This window comes from Bos grunniens, chromosome 4, assembly GCF_055505025.1.
Source record: "Bos grunniens cultivar Pamir isolate PY7600 chromosome 4, Bosgru_T2T1.0, whole genome shotgun sequence".
NCBI lineage: Eukaryota > Metazoa > Chordata > Mammalia > Artiodactyla > Bovidae > Bos > Bos grunniens.
The window spans coordinates 22,915,797-22,932,486 of record NC_141168.1 but is presented as its reverse complement, the minus strand read 5'-3'; the positions used below and the strand labels follow the sequence as shown (position 1 = coordinate 22,932,486).

General features: G+C 39.3%; 1 protein-coding gene across 8 annotated transcripts in view; it reads left to right on the top strand.

The window, feature by feature from the left end:
• Positions 1-16,690, top strand: part of EXOC4 (exocyst complex component 4) — an 802,504-nt gene that overhangs the window by 349,882 nt on the left and 435,932 nt on the right. For all 8 annotated transcript variants that reach the window (XM_086395578.1, XM_086395579.1, XM_086395580.1 and 5 more), the window contains one exon: positions 11,732-11,828. In XM_086395578.1, coding sequence (XP_086251704.1) covers positions 11,732-11,828 — 97 coding nt within the window. The remainder of the gene's footprint in view (positions 1-11,731; positions 11,829-16,690) is intronic.

Below are 16,690 nucleotides of genomic sequence, written 5' to 3'. Positions count from 1 at the left end.
TTCAAAACACATACTGTTTATCCTCACAATAACCCATCATTGGGCAGTCCCTTATTTAGATGGTTCTTTCCCTACATGATACCTTATATACCTAGTGAGTGACTCTAGGTAGAACCCAAAAGGACTTCCCTTTTCCCTCTCTCAGGGATCCGGTCCTTGGAATTTCCTTTCTTTCTTTCATTTCTCATTCTTACCCCCAGTCAATGACTGCCCATGCTTCTGACAGGGAAGAATGGCATCCTGAAAGATGCCATATCATCCCTATTTCATTATAAGCTTTGAGGACCACAGGAATCCACCAGCATCACTTGCTTTTCTCACAGGGTTTGCCATGTTCATATTAAATTATAGGTGGTTGGAAGTCAGAGAAGGGAGGATGTTTTTCATGAGTATTAGCCCAGAGTTTATCCTCAGCATTTTCAAGGATTACAGAGGGCAAGAGAAATGGAGACAAGGGTATGGTATGATTGAAATGTACTAACAGTGAAAGTTAAATATTACCAAAAAAAAATGTGAAATTATAGATGTGTTAATTATCTGCTGCTGCTACTGCTAAGTCGCTTCAGTCGTGTCCGACTCTGTGCGACCCCATAGATGGCAGCCCATCAGGCTCCCCCGCCCCTGGGATTTTCCAGGCAAGAATACTGGAGTGGGTTACCATTTCCTTCTAGATGGGGCAAATCCTTTCATGATGGACTATTATGGTATATATTTTAAATATCTTATGATGTTAAATGTATCTTAATAAAGATGAAAATAAAAAGTATAGACAAGGTTTTAAGTTAAAAAATAAAAACCTTCATTTACATATTAGGACTGCTTATTTATTGTGAGACCTTTGAGACCCTTTCATCTTCCCCTTTTCATTTGTTGCTAAACTTAAAAATACACAAGACAATATATGGGCCTTAAATGAATAGACATGTAGAACTGACCTGTAGTAACAGTTAAAAAAAATAATAATAAAAAGCACCAACAGCAGCAAGGAAGGCTTATTGGAATTGTTTGCTTAAAAGGAGAAACATTTAAAAAAAAAATGAGCTTCTATCTGTGTTTAGGCATTAATACAAGCAGACTGTACAAGTTCCGTCCTCAAAGGTGTCAGCCCTTTCTTGTCTTTCTCCCTTCATGTCCCTGGACCTCCAAGGAGCCATCAGGAGTAGTTTGAGTTTGGAGGGGTTATGATATCCTCTACTGGCTAGTCCAGAGAGAGGGGGGAAAAGTAGAATTCCAATTCTTGTTGTATCAGAAAGTGTTATTTCTGGCCTCAGTTGAACCATTAAATGCCTTTCCCCTGAAACATTTTCTGCATGATGGTTTTATCCATAGAATGTTATTTTTCTTAAGCTTCACTTGCATTTTTGATCAAGAGATTTCTTTGTGCGTTGACTTGGATAACCAACTGTGATATTTATGGTGTTGATTACATGGAAAATGCATTTTGTGTGTCAAGCTACTGTAAGACCAGGGTTGTTTGTTGTTTAATCAGTCGTTAAGTTGTGTCCAACTCTTTTGCAACCCCATGGACTGTGCACAAGGGCTTCCCAAGTGACTTAGTAAAACATCCACCTACCAGTGCAGGAGACAGAAGAGACAGGGATTTGATCCCTGCATCAGGAAGATCCCCTGGAGGAGAAATGGCAACCCACTCCAGTGTCCTTGCCTGGAAAATTCCATGGACCGAGGAGCTTGGTGGGCTACAGTCCACGATATCATTGTTGTTCAGTTGCCAGTTCATGTCCACCTCTTTTGCAGGACCGTGGACTGCAGCCCACCAGGCTCCTTTGTCCAAGAGATTTCCCAGGCAAGAATACTGGAGTGGTTTGCCATTTCCTTCTCCAGGGCATTTTCTCAACCCAGGGATTGAACCCAAGTCAAAACCTGCATTGCAGGCAGAGTCTTTACCACTGAGTCACCAAGGAAGTCCCTAAAGAAAAAAAGTCAGGATTTGCTGTCCTGTGTCTCTCATCATCTACATCATTTGATTCAACCTGTGAGTTTCTTGGAACTATAAAATGTTAAGCACAGGGGACTTCCCTGGTGGTCCAGTGGTTACCAATCCACCTTGCAATGCAGGAAACGCAGGTTCGATCCCTGGTCGGGGAACTAAGATCCCACATGCCTGTGAGCAGCTGATCCCACGCACCACAACAAAAGATCCTGCATGACCCGAAGAAGGCCCCAACTTGCTGCAACTAAGACCTGACGCAGCCAACAAAGACCCTTTTAAAAAATATTTAAAACATCGTAGCATATATAGTTGGGAAAAAATTGAATTCTGGACTTAGCATGTGTGTGACCTTGAGCAAGACACATCTCCCAAGCCCCTTGCTGCTGCTGGTTTGACACTTCAGTAGTGTCTGACTTTCTGCGACCCTCTGGACTGTACACTGCCAGGCTCCTCTGTCCATGGGATTCTCCAGGCAAGAATACTGGAGTGAGTTATCTTACAGGGATACTATTATTACCCCTCCCTTGACCTTATTCCTACACCCTGTGTAATACTTTGTACCTGTCTTAATTGTGAACCATGTAACATTACAACTAGCTAGGAATAAAATATAATTGAGCAATGAAATATAGGCAAGTCATTGACATAACTTACGGTCGAAATAACTAATTTATTTCTATTTTGTAGCTTATCTTCTACAAAAAGTATTTTAAATGAATATAGTTTTTTAGCACTTTATTGAAACATGGATTCCTCACTGAGCATACTTCATGCAAAACACAACTGCTTGTTCCTGTGTGGTTTGTACATAGAATTCAGTCGGTCTGAAAGAAATATTCTTTATCATTTTCCATTTGCTTATTCATGTACTTTTTAATTGAAGTGTAGCTGGTTTACAATATTATGTTAGTTTCAGGCATAGTAGTAGTAATAGTTGCTCGGTTGTGTCCAACTCTTCGCTACCCCGTGGACTATAGTCCGCCAGGCTCCTCTGTCCATGGGATTCTCCAGGCAAGAATACTGGAGTGGGAGATGTTTGGAGAGAGTAACATGGAAACTTACATTACCATATATAAAATAAATAGCCAATGGGAATTTGCTGTATGTCTCAGGAAACTCAAACAGGGGCTCTGTATCGAACTAGAAGGGTAGGATGGGAGGGAGTTTCAAAAAGGAGGGGATATATGTATACATATGGCTGATTCATGTTGCGGTTTGATAGAAAACAACAAAATTCTGTAAAGCAGTTATCCTGCAATGGAAAAATAAATAAAATTAAAAAAAAAAAAAAAGAATACTGGAGTTGGTTGCCATTCCCTTCTCCAGAGGATCTTCCTGACCCAGGAATTGAACCCAGGTCTCCTGCGTTGCAGGCAGATTCTTTACAGTTTGAACTATAGGGAAGACCAAGTTTCAGGCATATAGCAAAGCAGCTCATTTATATACATATATATTTTTTCAGATTATTTTTCATTATAGGTTACTATGGGATATTGAATATAGTTTCCTGTGCTTATTCATGCATTTATTTAATAAACATTTGCCAAGTGCCTGTTACGTACCAGAAATTATTTTAGGAACAAGGGTTACGTCTATGAACAATAGTCTGTAAAAAGTATTGTTGCTGATAATTATACACTAGGTAAGAGTTGAGTCTAAAAGATGATCCTTTCCTCCAAGTGGCTTATTGCCTGTATTTTCCTCCCAGACCCAATAGCAGCAGAATATCATCACCAATCTTGATTTTCTTGACTTGTCCATAATGTAAGTCGTTTGAGGGTAAGGGTAAGTGTTTTATCTTTGTGTGCTTCTTAATCTAGCACTGAACATCAATCTCGTGTGCAGACCCTTGTTATAGGTTTGGTGGTGCTGGGAGCAGCAACAGCAGCATGAAGTCACAGAGGTAATTTGTGCTTTAAGAATAGGTACTTTCTAAAGGACTTAATCTTTTAAAAGCCCTCTTGTGACAGCTGTGAATTCAGAGAACTCTGAGACCATTCATCTGGCTCATAGAACCAATTTAAAACCCTATTTTTTAATGCAATCAGGAATTCCATATTTTTTGTACTGTATGCATTTTCATAATTCTTAGAAAGTATTTATGAAGCAAAATATTTGCTGTAAAAATGTTCCCCTTCCAGTCATAAAAAAGAATGAAGTAATGCCATTTGCAGCAACATGGATGCACCTAGAGATAAACATAGTAAGTGTAGTAGATCAGACAAAGACAAATATGTGATATCACTTATGTGTGGAATCTAGAAAAAAATGATACAGATGAACTTATTTGGCAAACAGAGACACTCACAGACACAGAAAACAAACTTTTGGTTACCATTCAGGATAGAGGGGTATCGGAGGCCGTGTTGGGAGAGGTAAATTAGGAGTTGGGATTAACATATACTTGTGTGTGTGTGTTCTCAGTTGTGTCCACCTCTTTTTGACCCCATGGAATTAGGAGTTGGGATTAACATATACTTGTGTGTGTGCGTTCTCAGTCGTGTCCACCTCTTTTTGAACCCATGGACTGTAGCCCTCCAGGCTCCTTCGTCTATGGAATTTTCCAGGCAAGAATAGTGGAGTGGGTTGCCATTTCTTATTCTGGAGGATCCTCCCGATCCAGGGAGTGAGCCCACATCTCTTGCATCTCCTGCGTTGGCAGGTGGATTATTTACCACCGCACCATCTGGGAAGCCCCAGCATATGCACACTACGTGTATAAAATAGGCAAACACCAGGGACCCACTGTTGAGCACTGGGGGTGAGACTCAGTATCTTATAATAAACTATAATGGAAAACAATCCGAAAAAGCAACCCAGGGATCGAACCCAGGTCTCCCGAGTTGCAGGTGGATTCTTTACCAGCTGAGCCATAAGGGAAGCCCGCAAAAGTGTGTGTATATGTATTTGTATAACTGAATCACTTTCCTGTACACTTGAAACTAACATAAGATTCTAAATTATATTTCAATTTTTTTTTTTTTAAAGTTAACCTTCACTGTGGTTCTTTTGTATGTGGAAAGGCCAACTTTAAGTCCAGAACACATTAAAAATGTCAGGTGAGGCATAGTGTTTGCTGTGGCTCAGCAAAAATGGCTATCTAATTCTATACTATTTTCGTCTAATCTCTTGGCACAGAGCATTTATCATTTTGACATCTATACATTTAATGTTGATTTTTAAAAAGTTATTTATTTGGTTGCACTGGGTCTTCCTGGCTGCATGAAGGCTTTCTCTTGCTGTGGTGAGCGGGGGCTACTCTTTCGCACAGGCTTCTCTCGTTGCAGTGCATGGGCTCCAGAGTGTTCGGGCTTCAGTAGTTGCAGCAGGGGGGCTCTGTAGCACAGGTGCAGTGGTCGATTGCTCGGGTTTCGTTGCTCCCAGGTGTGTGGTGTCTTCCTGGACTGGGGATTGAACTCATCCATAGTCCCTGCATTGGCAGGTGGATTCTTATCCATTGTGCCACCAGAAAGTCCTAATACTGATTGTTTTTAGTTGAAAAATGAAGAGAAAGACTGGTTTTCTTCTGTCAGGCTGTAAGTATTCTTAGTAATCGTTTCAAACTTTCAGTGCAATGCTGTTGACTCCAAATAAAGACAAACATGTTTTTATTGATCTCACAAATGATACTGACTAGTACAGTATTGCCTAAAGGATCATGGATAATACTTTTTTAATTTGAACCTTTTGTCCTTTTAGTGTATGTTCCTGTGAGTGTGTGATCATTTAGATCCTTATCTGCTTAGTAATTCTAAAGGGAAAAGTAGATAATTGTTTATTTGAGATGTACCAGCTGTCAGACACTGTACTGAATGCCCTGGAGTACGTTATCCTACTTCTTAAATCTCTGAAAAAGTTTATTGCAATCTTTGTTTTATAAATGTGAAAGCTGACGCTCCGAAAATTTGAGTGTTCTTGTCACCCTTACACTAGTAGTAGGTAGATATCTGGAGTCTGACACAAATCTTTTTGCTTCTTCCCATTGTACCATAGTCCTCTCTGCAGGAACCTTTCTTTCCCTTTCTTTTTGAGATCTTGGTTTTCTATTTTATTAACATGACTATGTTTATTATAAACTACATCAAATTCTAGCTGAGAAGAAGTTTGGGAGCTAATGACTTATAAGTAGATGGATTCTTAAAGAAGGGCCTAGCTAAGAAGCTGTCATCCCGAAGTCACTGGGTGGCCCTGGCACCTTTTGCCAGTCAGCCACTGTCCTGCCTGTTAGGACCAAGATCTATGATGAGGGCATCTCGCCCCCTTCATTCTGCAGAATATGTATTCTACTTGTAGTACGGTTGTCAGTTCCCCGGCCTGTCCAGCCATCCATCATCTCTCCGCGTTTTCCCTGGTGCCTGTCACCTGGCCTGTGACAGTGGGGATTACACTGTGAGCATAATGAATGAAGGGGAAGGATAAGCTCTGCCCTTCAACCCCTGTTTTTCTCAGGTTTGAACAATGTGTTCCCCAAGCAAGTTCATGACAACGGCTCCCAGCTTGCTTGATGACCAGAAGGCATGTGAGGAGAGGTGGTAGGTTGTGTTTCTCATTCAGAATATTGAAAGCTAAACGTCAGAGGCGAGAGACTCACAGACAACACGGTTCTTTGGCTATGGCCTTTACTTTTGGTTCTGATAGCTTTATTTTCAAGACTATTTTCACCAGGTTTGTGCTGTTTATTAGTAATTTAGTAAGCTCGATTTCTCCACTGTGAGTCTCAGTGAACTCCAGGAGTTGGTGATGGACAGGGAGGCCTGGTGTGCTGCGATTCATGGGGTCGTAAAGAGTCGGACACGACTGAGTGACTGATCTGATCTGATATGAAGCTAGATTTGGACTCGTAGCCTGTAAAGAGGAAATCACATCAAATACAGTGTTGGCACTTGGTGATGAACCTGGAAAAGTCTACAGAAGTCCTACAGATGAAATTTTGGTTGTCGGAGGAGGTGGGGGTGGGGGGGATTTTTCTGTTCTCTTTTTCTTTTCAATTCTGCCCAGTCTTTACTTTTTGATTAGTTTAACCCTACTGTGTGAATCAGGAATAGTCTTTATGTAACTAACAGGGATTTAGAGGAATTGAAGCAGGTCATCTCTTGATGTATTGTCCTCATGCCTAGTATTGTCACATGTGAGTCCCAGTGAAATCTTCTTCACACTGACATGTCCGGTGGCTCCAGTGCCTTGTTTTTGGTGTCGCATCTTTATGTGTGTTCCTCATATGATGGTCATCAACAAACATTGATTAGGCACACCTACCATTTATAACACTTTGGGGATACAGAGAAGATTGCTGACATGTGTTATGTTCTTGGCAGTTTATGAAGGACTTGCACATAATACTTTCTCATCTAATTCTGATAACATACTACTAAGTTAGGGCATTGTTTCTCCTTCATTCATTCAACAAATACATTTTTTGTAGGTACTTTCTGGGATGTTAACATTCCACAAAGGGAGAAGGTGGCATTAGAATCAGAAAACAGATGACAGTGACAAGAGACTCACGTTAAGGTTACATGATCTATTTTACAGAAAGTCACTGCTGGACTTCCATGGAGGTCCAGGGGTTAGACTCTGCGCTTCCAGTGCAGGGGGTGTGGGTTCCATCCCAGGTTGGGGAACTAAGATTCCACATGTCACAGAGTGCTGCCCCCCACCCCCCAGAAAAAGTCACACGGTAATCCAAGTCTGTGCCCCGACTAGTAATGCTGAAGAAGCTGAACGGTTCTATGAAGACCTACAAGACCTTTTAGAACTAACACACAAAAAAGATGTCCTTGGGAGTTTCAGGTGAATGGGTCACGGAGGGTGGAGGCCGCCATACCACTCCTCCTCCCTAGCGTCTACCTCCCCCTTTCTGCTTCTTCAGGCGGAGACGGCGGGACTCCGGGGAGAGCTGGCCGGAAAAAAAAAAAAAAAGATGTCCTTTTCATTATAGGGGACTGGAATGCAAAAGTAGGAAGTCAAGAAACACCTAGGGTAACAGGCAAATTTGGTCTTGATGCACTGGGATGACCCAGAGGGATGGTATGGGGAGGGAGGTGGGAGGGGTGTTCAGGATGGGGAACACGTGTACACCCGTGGCGGATTCATGTTGATGTATGGCAAAACCAATACAATATTGTAAAGTAATTAGCCTCCAATTAAAATAAATACATTTATATTAAAAAAATTCTCCAAGCCAGGCTTCAGCAATACGTGAACTGTGAACTTCCAGATGTTCAAGCTGGTTTTAGAAAAGGCAGAGGAACCAGAGATCAAATTGCCAACATCCACTGGATCATCGAAAAAGCAAGAGAGTTCCAGAAAAACATCTATTTCTGCTTTATTGACTATGCCAAAGCCTTTGACTGTGTGGATCACGATAAACTAAAATTCTGAAAGAGATGGTAATACCAGACCACCTGACCTGCCTCTTGAGAGATCTGTATGCAGGTCAGGAAGCAACAGTTAGAACTAGACATGGAACAACAGATGGGTTCCAATTAGGAAAAGGATTATGTCAAGGCTGTATATTGTCACCCTGCTTATTTAACTTATATGCAGAGTACATCGTGAGAAATGCTGGACTGGAGGAAGCACAAGCTGGCATCAAGATTGCCGGGAGAAATATCAATAACCTCAGATATGCAGATGACACCACCCTTATGGCAGAAAGTGAAGAACTAAGGAGCCTCTTGATGAAAGTGAAAGGAGAGTGAAAAAGTTGGCTTAAAATTCAACATTCAGAAAACTAAGATCATGGCATCTGGTCCCATCACTTCATGGGAAATAGATGGGGAAACAGTGGCTGGCTATTTTTTTGGGCTCCGAAATCACTGCAGATGGTGATTGCAGCCATGAAATTAAAAGACGCTTGCTCCTTGGAAGGAAAGTTATGACCAACCTAAACAGCATATTCAAAAGCAGAGACATTAATTTGCCAACAAAGGTCCGTCTAGTCAAGGCTATGATTTTTCCAGTGGTCGTGTATGGATGTGAGAATTAGACTATAAAGAAAGCTGAGTGCCAGAGTATTGATGCTTTTGAACTGTGGTGTTGGAGAAGATTCTTGAGAGTCCCTTGGAGTACAAGGAGATCCACGCAGTCCATCCTGAGGGAAATCAGTCCTGAGTGTTCATTAGAAGGGCTGATGTTCAAGCTGAAACTCCAGTACTTTGGCCACTTGATGAGAAGAGCTGACTCATTTGAAAAGACCCTGATACTGGGAAAGATTTAGGGCAGGAGGAAAAGGGGACGACAGAGGATGAGATGGTTGGATGGCATCACCGACTCAACAGACATGAGTTTGAGTAAACTCCGGGAGTTGGTGATGGACAGGAAGGCCTGACGTGCTTTGGTCCATGGGGTTGCAAAGAGTTGGACATGACTGAGGGACTGAACTGAAGTGAATGGCATTGTGAACATCAGGAGAGGGGCATTTGACAGTTTGGGCTATACCTCCTGGGCCCTAAAGGAATGGTAGGAGACAAGCAGTCTCCCCAGATACAGCCCACTGTGGGCCGAGGCCTTGAGGTAGTCATCGTACAATGTGTTCAGTGTCCGTGAAGATGCTGGTTTGAAGCTGTGTTAATCAGGCCTGTGTGTAATTATTGAGTATCTAAAATCAGAAAGCTTCAGAGTTTTTAGAAACCGTTAGAGGTCATGCAGTCCACTCATATTTGTCCCTTTAAGATATGCTCATAACTCATATTGAGTAGATTAGTGCGTTATTTTCTATAGATTTGTTTGTTTCATAGGAAGTCGTTTGAATCATTGATGTTGTTCCTAGAGTGCAGAATTTAACCTGGTTTCTTCTGCGCATGTGCACGTTTCCTTGGTGATTCAATTATGACTTGGTTTTATGATCTTGAGAAGTATTAATAAAGATATTTTTATTCTGTGGGTTTTTTTTTTTTTTTGGTCTGTAACCAAATCATATGAAGTTTGGAGGAGGATTTTTATTATAGGACTAGTGTTTGTTGTAACGTTGATTCTCTCCTTTTGTTTCACTTTTAACCAAGCAAAATCATTGACTTAGCAGAGCAGTGATATCTCCAATGCAAATATAATAATGGATTTTTTTCCCAAATGAGAACAAAAAGCTCATGATTTTGAATCAAGAGCTGTACGTGTCATTGTATTTTCTGTATTTCTTAAGAAAAACCATTCTTTGATCCGTTGGTGGAAATAGCTGATTCAAATGGGATTTGTCTAAACTCTGATGCCTCTGGGAAGTCTTGATGATCCAGGCTTTAGATTTCTTAAGCTTCACATGTTTTTATCAGTCAATTTCTAAGATACCTCAGAGACCATTAAAACAGATAATAAATCAGGTGAGGTTTAGTTATGTTTGGTATCATGAAAAGAACTATAATTAAAAAGAAGCTGTTTAATTCAGAAAAAAAGAAATGCAATATTGTGTGTGTAGATTGTTAGGGTTTTGAAAAAGTCTATTAAATAGCAGCTACCTTCCCTATCTAGAGTTCTGATACTATTATGAAATAATATGTGTAAGCAAATGGGAGGTGAAATACCACTTCCACTTTTCTGCTGATAGAAGGCAGACTGAAAGTGTGAGCTAGTTTGAGAGCAAAATGAGTTTGCTTGCTGAACATCAGAATTAGACGACTTTGCTTGTTTATAGAAGGTGCTGGACCACTTCATCCTTCTCTGACAAGGTAGGACCTTTTATTTGCTAAACTTAGTGAGACAATGCTGACCTTGTACAGGCATTCTGATCTCTGAAGTGAAATAAGAATGTTGCTAAGCTGTGCATGCCCAGCCTTTTCTTCTGTTTTACCAAAGGAGTTTACTCCCCCAGAGTGAATGAAAGATGGAGAGAGGCCAGAGATTACTTTAATTGAGCTTCATTTTAATGCAAAGAAACAGGAATAGTGATCTGGGGGACATTTCTCCCAGCACCCCTCGATGTACATTTGTCACACTGTAAACTCTGAAGTTAGGGTATATCTTCAATTAGTGACGTCTTAATGGCTGTTAACTGGAAAATAGTCATAACGAGTTGTTTTTGCCTCAGTATGTGTGAGCTGAGTGGTTATTCTTCACATCTTAACCCTTCAGTGTTTCAGTCAGTGAACCTGTTAAGGAATATATGAGGAAAGAGTATGAAATTTGGTTGGTATAAGAACACCTTCTCTTTAAACCTTCTAATAGCATTAAGAACTTATCAACATTAAACCTTGCAGAATGGGTATCAGCAGTTTGAAGTAAAATACTGGATGTACTCAAATATTAATAAAGTCTTAAATTTATTTATAAATTATTTGACCTAGTTTTGTAATTTAAACTATAAAGAACCTTCAATAAGAAAAAGAAAATTCTATGTAATAAGGAAGCATTGTATACTTTAGTTAGCAGGATTTCTTTTTTCTTATTGTTGCTTCTAACAGTAGTGTATCTTAAAACTAGTGGGGTTTTAGATTTGATGAAATAAGCTTGGTTAGGTTCATATGGGCCTCTGCTCCAACCTTTGCAGCCTTACCTAGACCAGCCTGAGTGGTCCTCCTTCCTTCCTCTGAACTGTGCTGTCAAAGGTTGACACTGAAACAGTATTTCTTACTGTGCTTCCGTGTTCTCCAAAGTGAAAAATGCTAATCCATTGCTTATTTCACGAGGAAGACTGGATCAAGTCATTCATAATAATTTAGTAAATATTAAAGTCAGCTGTTTTCAAAGTTGATATTCCTTATGATAGTATAACATCCATCAGATAGGCTTTTTTTTTTTTTTCTAAGTTCCTATAAGCTAATCTCTTCTCTTTTGCTTTTTTTCTGAAAGGGGGTCCTGATGACAACTTAATTGAAGGTGGAGGAACAAAATTTGTTTGCAAACCTGGAGCCAGGAACATTACCGTCATATTCCATCCATTATTAAGGTAAGTCAAATCCTATGTACTTACTGAAGATCAATATTTTCATTATTTATGCTGATATACTGAATGCCAGTAGGTCTGTCAGCATTGAAACAAATCATAAAAAGACCTTGTTGCATTTTATAGGGCCTCACAATCAAAGTTTGTCAATAGAAAAATAATGTTAACCCTACTAAGTAGCTACTTAGTCTCGAGAGTAATACTTCATAAATATGTTTATTTTATTTTCTTTCTTTCCCATTTCCTGTCCCTCTCCTTGTTACCATCCCTCTCTTTTCCTCCTTAACTGTTTCAGGATTGGCAAAACCCATGGAGAAGTCTAACCTGTCACTTGTTTTTGTAAATAGGTTTTTATTGGCACAGTCATGCTTATCCATTTATGTATTTGCCCATGGCTGGGGCACTAGGTACAGAGTTGCATATTTAAAACAGAATCCATATGCCTCACAAAGCTTAAAATATTTTCTTACTGGCCCTTTACGGGAAACAATTGCAGACCCATGATCTGTCTCACTGATTTAAACTAATGACTCAGATATCCTTTGAGAATTAGCAGTTCTCTGAACAAATACGACTTACGAAAACTGAAAAGCATTATATCAATCAATATGGTTTTAAATATTGGAAGATAAAACTTGATGAGTAGAATGAAATCTATCACAATGCTCAGTTTATTGTGATAATGTGATTTAAGAAAATAAGAATCTGTGATACTTCCATTTAAAAAACTTATAAGAACTTCCCTTGGTGGTTCAGTGGATTCTGCACTTCCAATACAATGGTTATAGGTTAAATCCCTGGTTGGGGAACTGAGATTCCACGATGCTGTGGGAAATATATAGTGTCAATTAATTTATATAATTCATTATATGCTGTGTGTGTGTATATATATATAAATATATATATACATATATAAAGTGCAACATTTAGAATTTCTAAATTAATTAACTATCATATATATCAACTGACTTTAGTAATTAGTTTAGGACTTAACGCTTTTCCAATTACAATTGATTTCTACTTAGTCAGTGTTCCTAATTGTTAGGAAAATGAGAAGATAGCTTAATCATTATAGGCATCTTCTGACCTAGTTCAAACACCATAATTTACTGCTAAGTATACTGTTACTTCAATAAATGTAATCCTAATATTTACATTTGTTTTTAACAATGGAAGAAATCTTTGGGAAGTTTCATTAGCAGTATTGTCACTTTTCAAGAGTTTTTTTATTTTTCCCATAAACTTATTTTTTTCTTTTTAAACATGAAGTTAGAATAAAAAGTGTATATACTTATTTCACACTAAGTAATACATTTCTGGTAAAATATTGGTAGGGTTGAATGTATTCCTGACAATTCTTTTTTTTTTTTTTTACTATTTTATTTATGTTGCTTCACTAGAGAGTTGTTTTATAGCTTGATTATACTTTTACCAGTGTAATTCACTTGTTTAGTCTCTACTTTCATAAAGTAGTTTAATTGATTATTGATTAGAACTAGGGAGAATTTTGTTGCATAACGCAAATAGTTAATTATTTTTTCTCTGTGTAACTCTTAGTGGAAGTCACAAGACTGTTAAGTGGTCTACAAGCTGACTTAATTCCTTCCTAAGCAAATGATCGTTATAGACTTTAAATTAGCCTTTGGGTCAGATTTTAACCTTGCTTCTCATGGTTCCATGGGCTTTTGGAACTTCAAATGACTAAGATCTTTTAGTGTTGTTGGTTTTTTGTTTTTTTAATTTTTGCTTTTACACTTCAGCATTGGCTGATTACTGAATTTATTGTTCCTTCTAAAGTTTACAAGTTTACGAGAGTTCTCTGGTGGCCTAGTAGTGAGGATTATGGGCTTCCACTGCTATGACTCAGGTTCAGTTCCTGGTCAGGGAGCTGAGATCTTGCAAGCCCTGCAGTGTGGCCAAAAAAATAAAGAAGTTTAGAATTTTAGTTTCGACAGTGAGAAGAATCAGTGTGCATCATCTTGCTAGTATATTTTACTTTGATAATTATCATAAATCATGTCTCCTGTAGTCATTCATGTATTCATTTTTGTTGTTCAGTCACTAAGTGGTGTCTGATTCTTTGCTACCCTGTGGACTACAACACACCAGGCTTCCTCGTCCTTCACTATCTCTGGGAATTTGCTCAAATTCATGTCCGTTCAGTTGATCATGCCATCCAACCATTTCATCCTCTGCTGCCCCCTTCTCTTCTTGCCCTCAATCTTTCTTAGCATCAGGGTCTTTTCCAGTGAGTGGGCTCTTTGCATCAGGTGACCAAAGTATTGGAGCTTCAGTTTCAGCATCAGTCCTTCCAATGAATATTCAGGGTTGATTTCCTTTAGGATGGACTGGTTTGATCTCTGTGCTTTCCAAGGGACTCTCAAGAGTATTCTCCAGCAGCACAATGCTAAAGCATCAATTCTTTAGCATTCAGCCTTCTTTATGGTCCAACTCTCACGTCCATACATGACTGCTGGAAAAACCATAGCTTGAACTATACAGACCTTTGTAGGCAAACTGATGTCTCTGCTTTTTAATACACTGTCTAGATTTCCCATAGCTTTTCTTCCAAGAAGCAGGCATCTTAATTTTGGGGCTACAGTCAGTGTCTACAGTGATTTTGGAACCCAATAAAAGAAAATCTGTCAGTTTCTACTTTTTCCCTATCTATTTGCCTCGAAGTGATGCCAGATGTGAAGTGGGACTGAATGCCATATTCTTAGTTTTTGAATATTGAGTTTTAATCCAGCTTTTTCACTCTCCTCTTTTACCCTCATCAAGAGGCTCTTTAGTTCTCTTTGCTCTCTGACATTAGAATGGTATCATCTGGATATCTCAGGTTGTTGATATTTCTCCCTGCAACCTTGATTCCAGCTTGCAAGTCCTCTAGCCCGGTATTTAGCATGATGTACGCTGCATATAAGTTAAATAACAGGGTGACAGTATATAGCCTTGATGTACTCCTTTCCCAGTTTGGACCTAGTCCATTGTTCCATGTCTAGTTCTGTTGCTTTTTGACCTGAATATAGTTTTTGCAGGAGACAGGTAAGATAGTCTCATATTCCCATCACTTTAAGAATTTTCCACAGCTTTTTGTGATCCACACAGTCAAAGGCTTTAGTGCAGTCAGTGAAGCAAAAGTAGATGTTTTTATGGAATTCTCTTACTTTTTCCGTGATCCAGTGGGTGTTGGCAATTTGATCTCTGGTTCCTCTGCCTTTTCTAAATCCAGCTTGAACATCTGGAAGTCCTCAGTTCACATACTGTTGATGCCTAGCTTGAAGGATTTTGACAACTATCTTGCTAGCATGTGAAATGAGGTAATTGTAACATAGTTTGAACATTCTATTGCATTGTCTTTCTTTGGGATTAGAATGAAAACTGACTTTTTCCAATCCTGTGGCCACTACTGAGTTTTCCAAATTTGCTGATATATTGAATGCAGCACTTTAACAGCATCATCTTTTAGGATCTGAAGTAGCTCGATTGGAATTCCATCCCTTCCACTAGCTTTGTTTATAGGTTTGAATACTAAGGCCCATTTGACTTCATACTCCAGGGTGTCTGGCTCTAGGTGAGTGATCACACCGTGGTGGTTATCTGGGTCGTTAAGACCTTTTTGTATAGTTCTGTAGTTCTTCTTGCCACCTCTTCTTAATGTCCTCTGCTTCTTTTCGATCCTTGCTGTTTCTGTTTTTTATTTGCCCATGCTTGCATTACTCAGCCTAATAAGACATTGTGTGCAATTAAACCCTGAATGTAGGCTTTTAATGGTGAGAGGTCATATAATCAGTTTTTCTGCCTGTGGGTCTAAAATGAACAAAAGCATATTGAAATAAAAAGATTTCTAGCCATGCCTAGGTAGATTCTGAGATACTTTGACCAAAATATAAACCTAAAAAATAATAGGACTTATATCTGCCTCCCACCACCCCCTCCCCCAACCATTCCCACTGAGATATTTGTTATTTTTTGTTTCTCTGGAAACATTTAACCAGAATGGATGAATTCGCTCTAATAAACTGGTTTTATTTAAAGGCATTGAATTGGGGGAACGGAAGGAAGATACATTAATGTTGAGTGGCATGTTGCCCTTCTTTTGTCTAGGTCTGCCAAGCATTTATATTTTTTCTAAAATTTATATTTTTGAGTAATTACATTATGTTAATTATTAACCATCATGTAAATATTAATAAAATTTAAAGTAAAGTGAAGTCACTCAGTCACGCCAGACTCTGTGTGACCCCATGTACTGTAGCCTGCCAGGCTCCTCTGTCCATGGGATTTTCCCAGCAAGAATACTGGAGTGGGTTGCATTTCCATTACCAAAAAAGTGTGTATTTTATTGAGGTATTAACCACAGTTTGCTATAGAGTAATAAGTTTCAGTTATAATTAATACATAATCTAGCTATTTCAGGAACTTTGAAATTACTTTGTGGCTGCTGTTTGGGAGCGGGTGGGGGAGGGAGTGAGAATTTATTTTTCCCTATCTATTTTTAAAATTTCTTATTATTCTTTATTCTCTAAAAGCAGATTATATTGTACCTGAGATTTGTTAGTGGGCTTCCCTGCTGGCTCAGTGTTAAAGAACCCGCCTACAACTGCAGGAGATGCAGGAGACTTGGGTTTAATTCCTGGGTCCAGAAGATTCCCCTGGAGTAGGAAGTGGCAACTGGCTCCAGTATTCTTGCCTGGGAATTCACATGGACAGAGGAGCCTGGGGGGCTACAGTTCACAGGATCTCAAGAGTTGGACATGACTTAGTGACTAAGCAACAAGGACAAGGTTTGTTAGTGCAATTTTTTCTTATAGCAAAAAAAATGGGTGAAGATAGAGTTATTACTTGAAGAACTGACTGCAGCC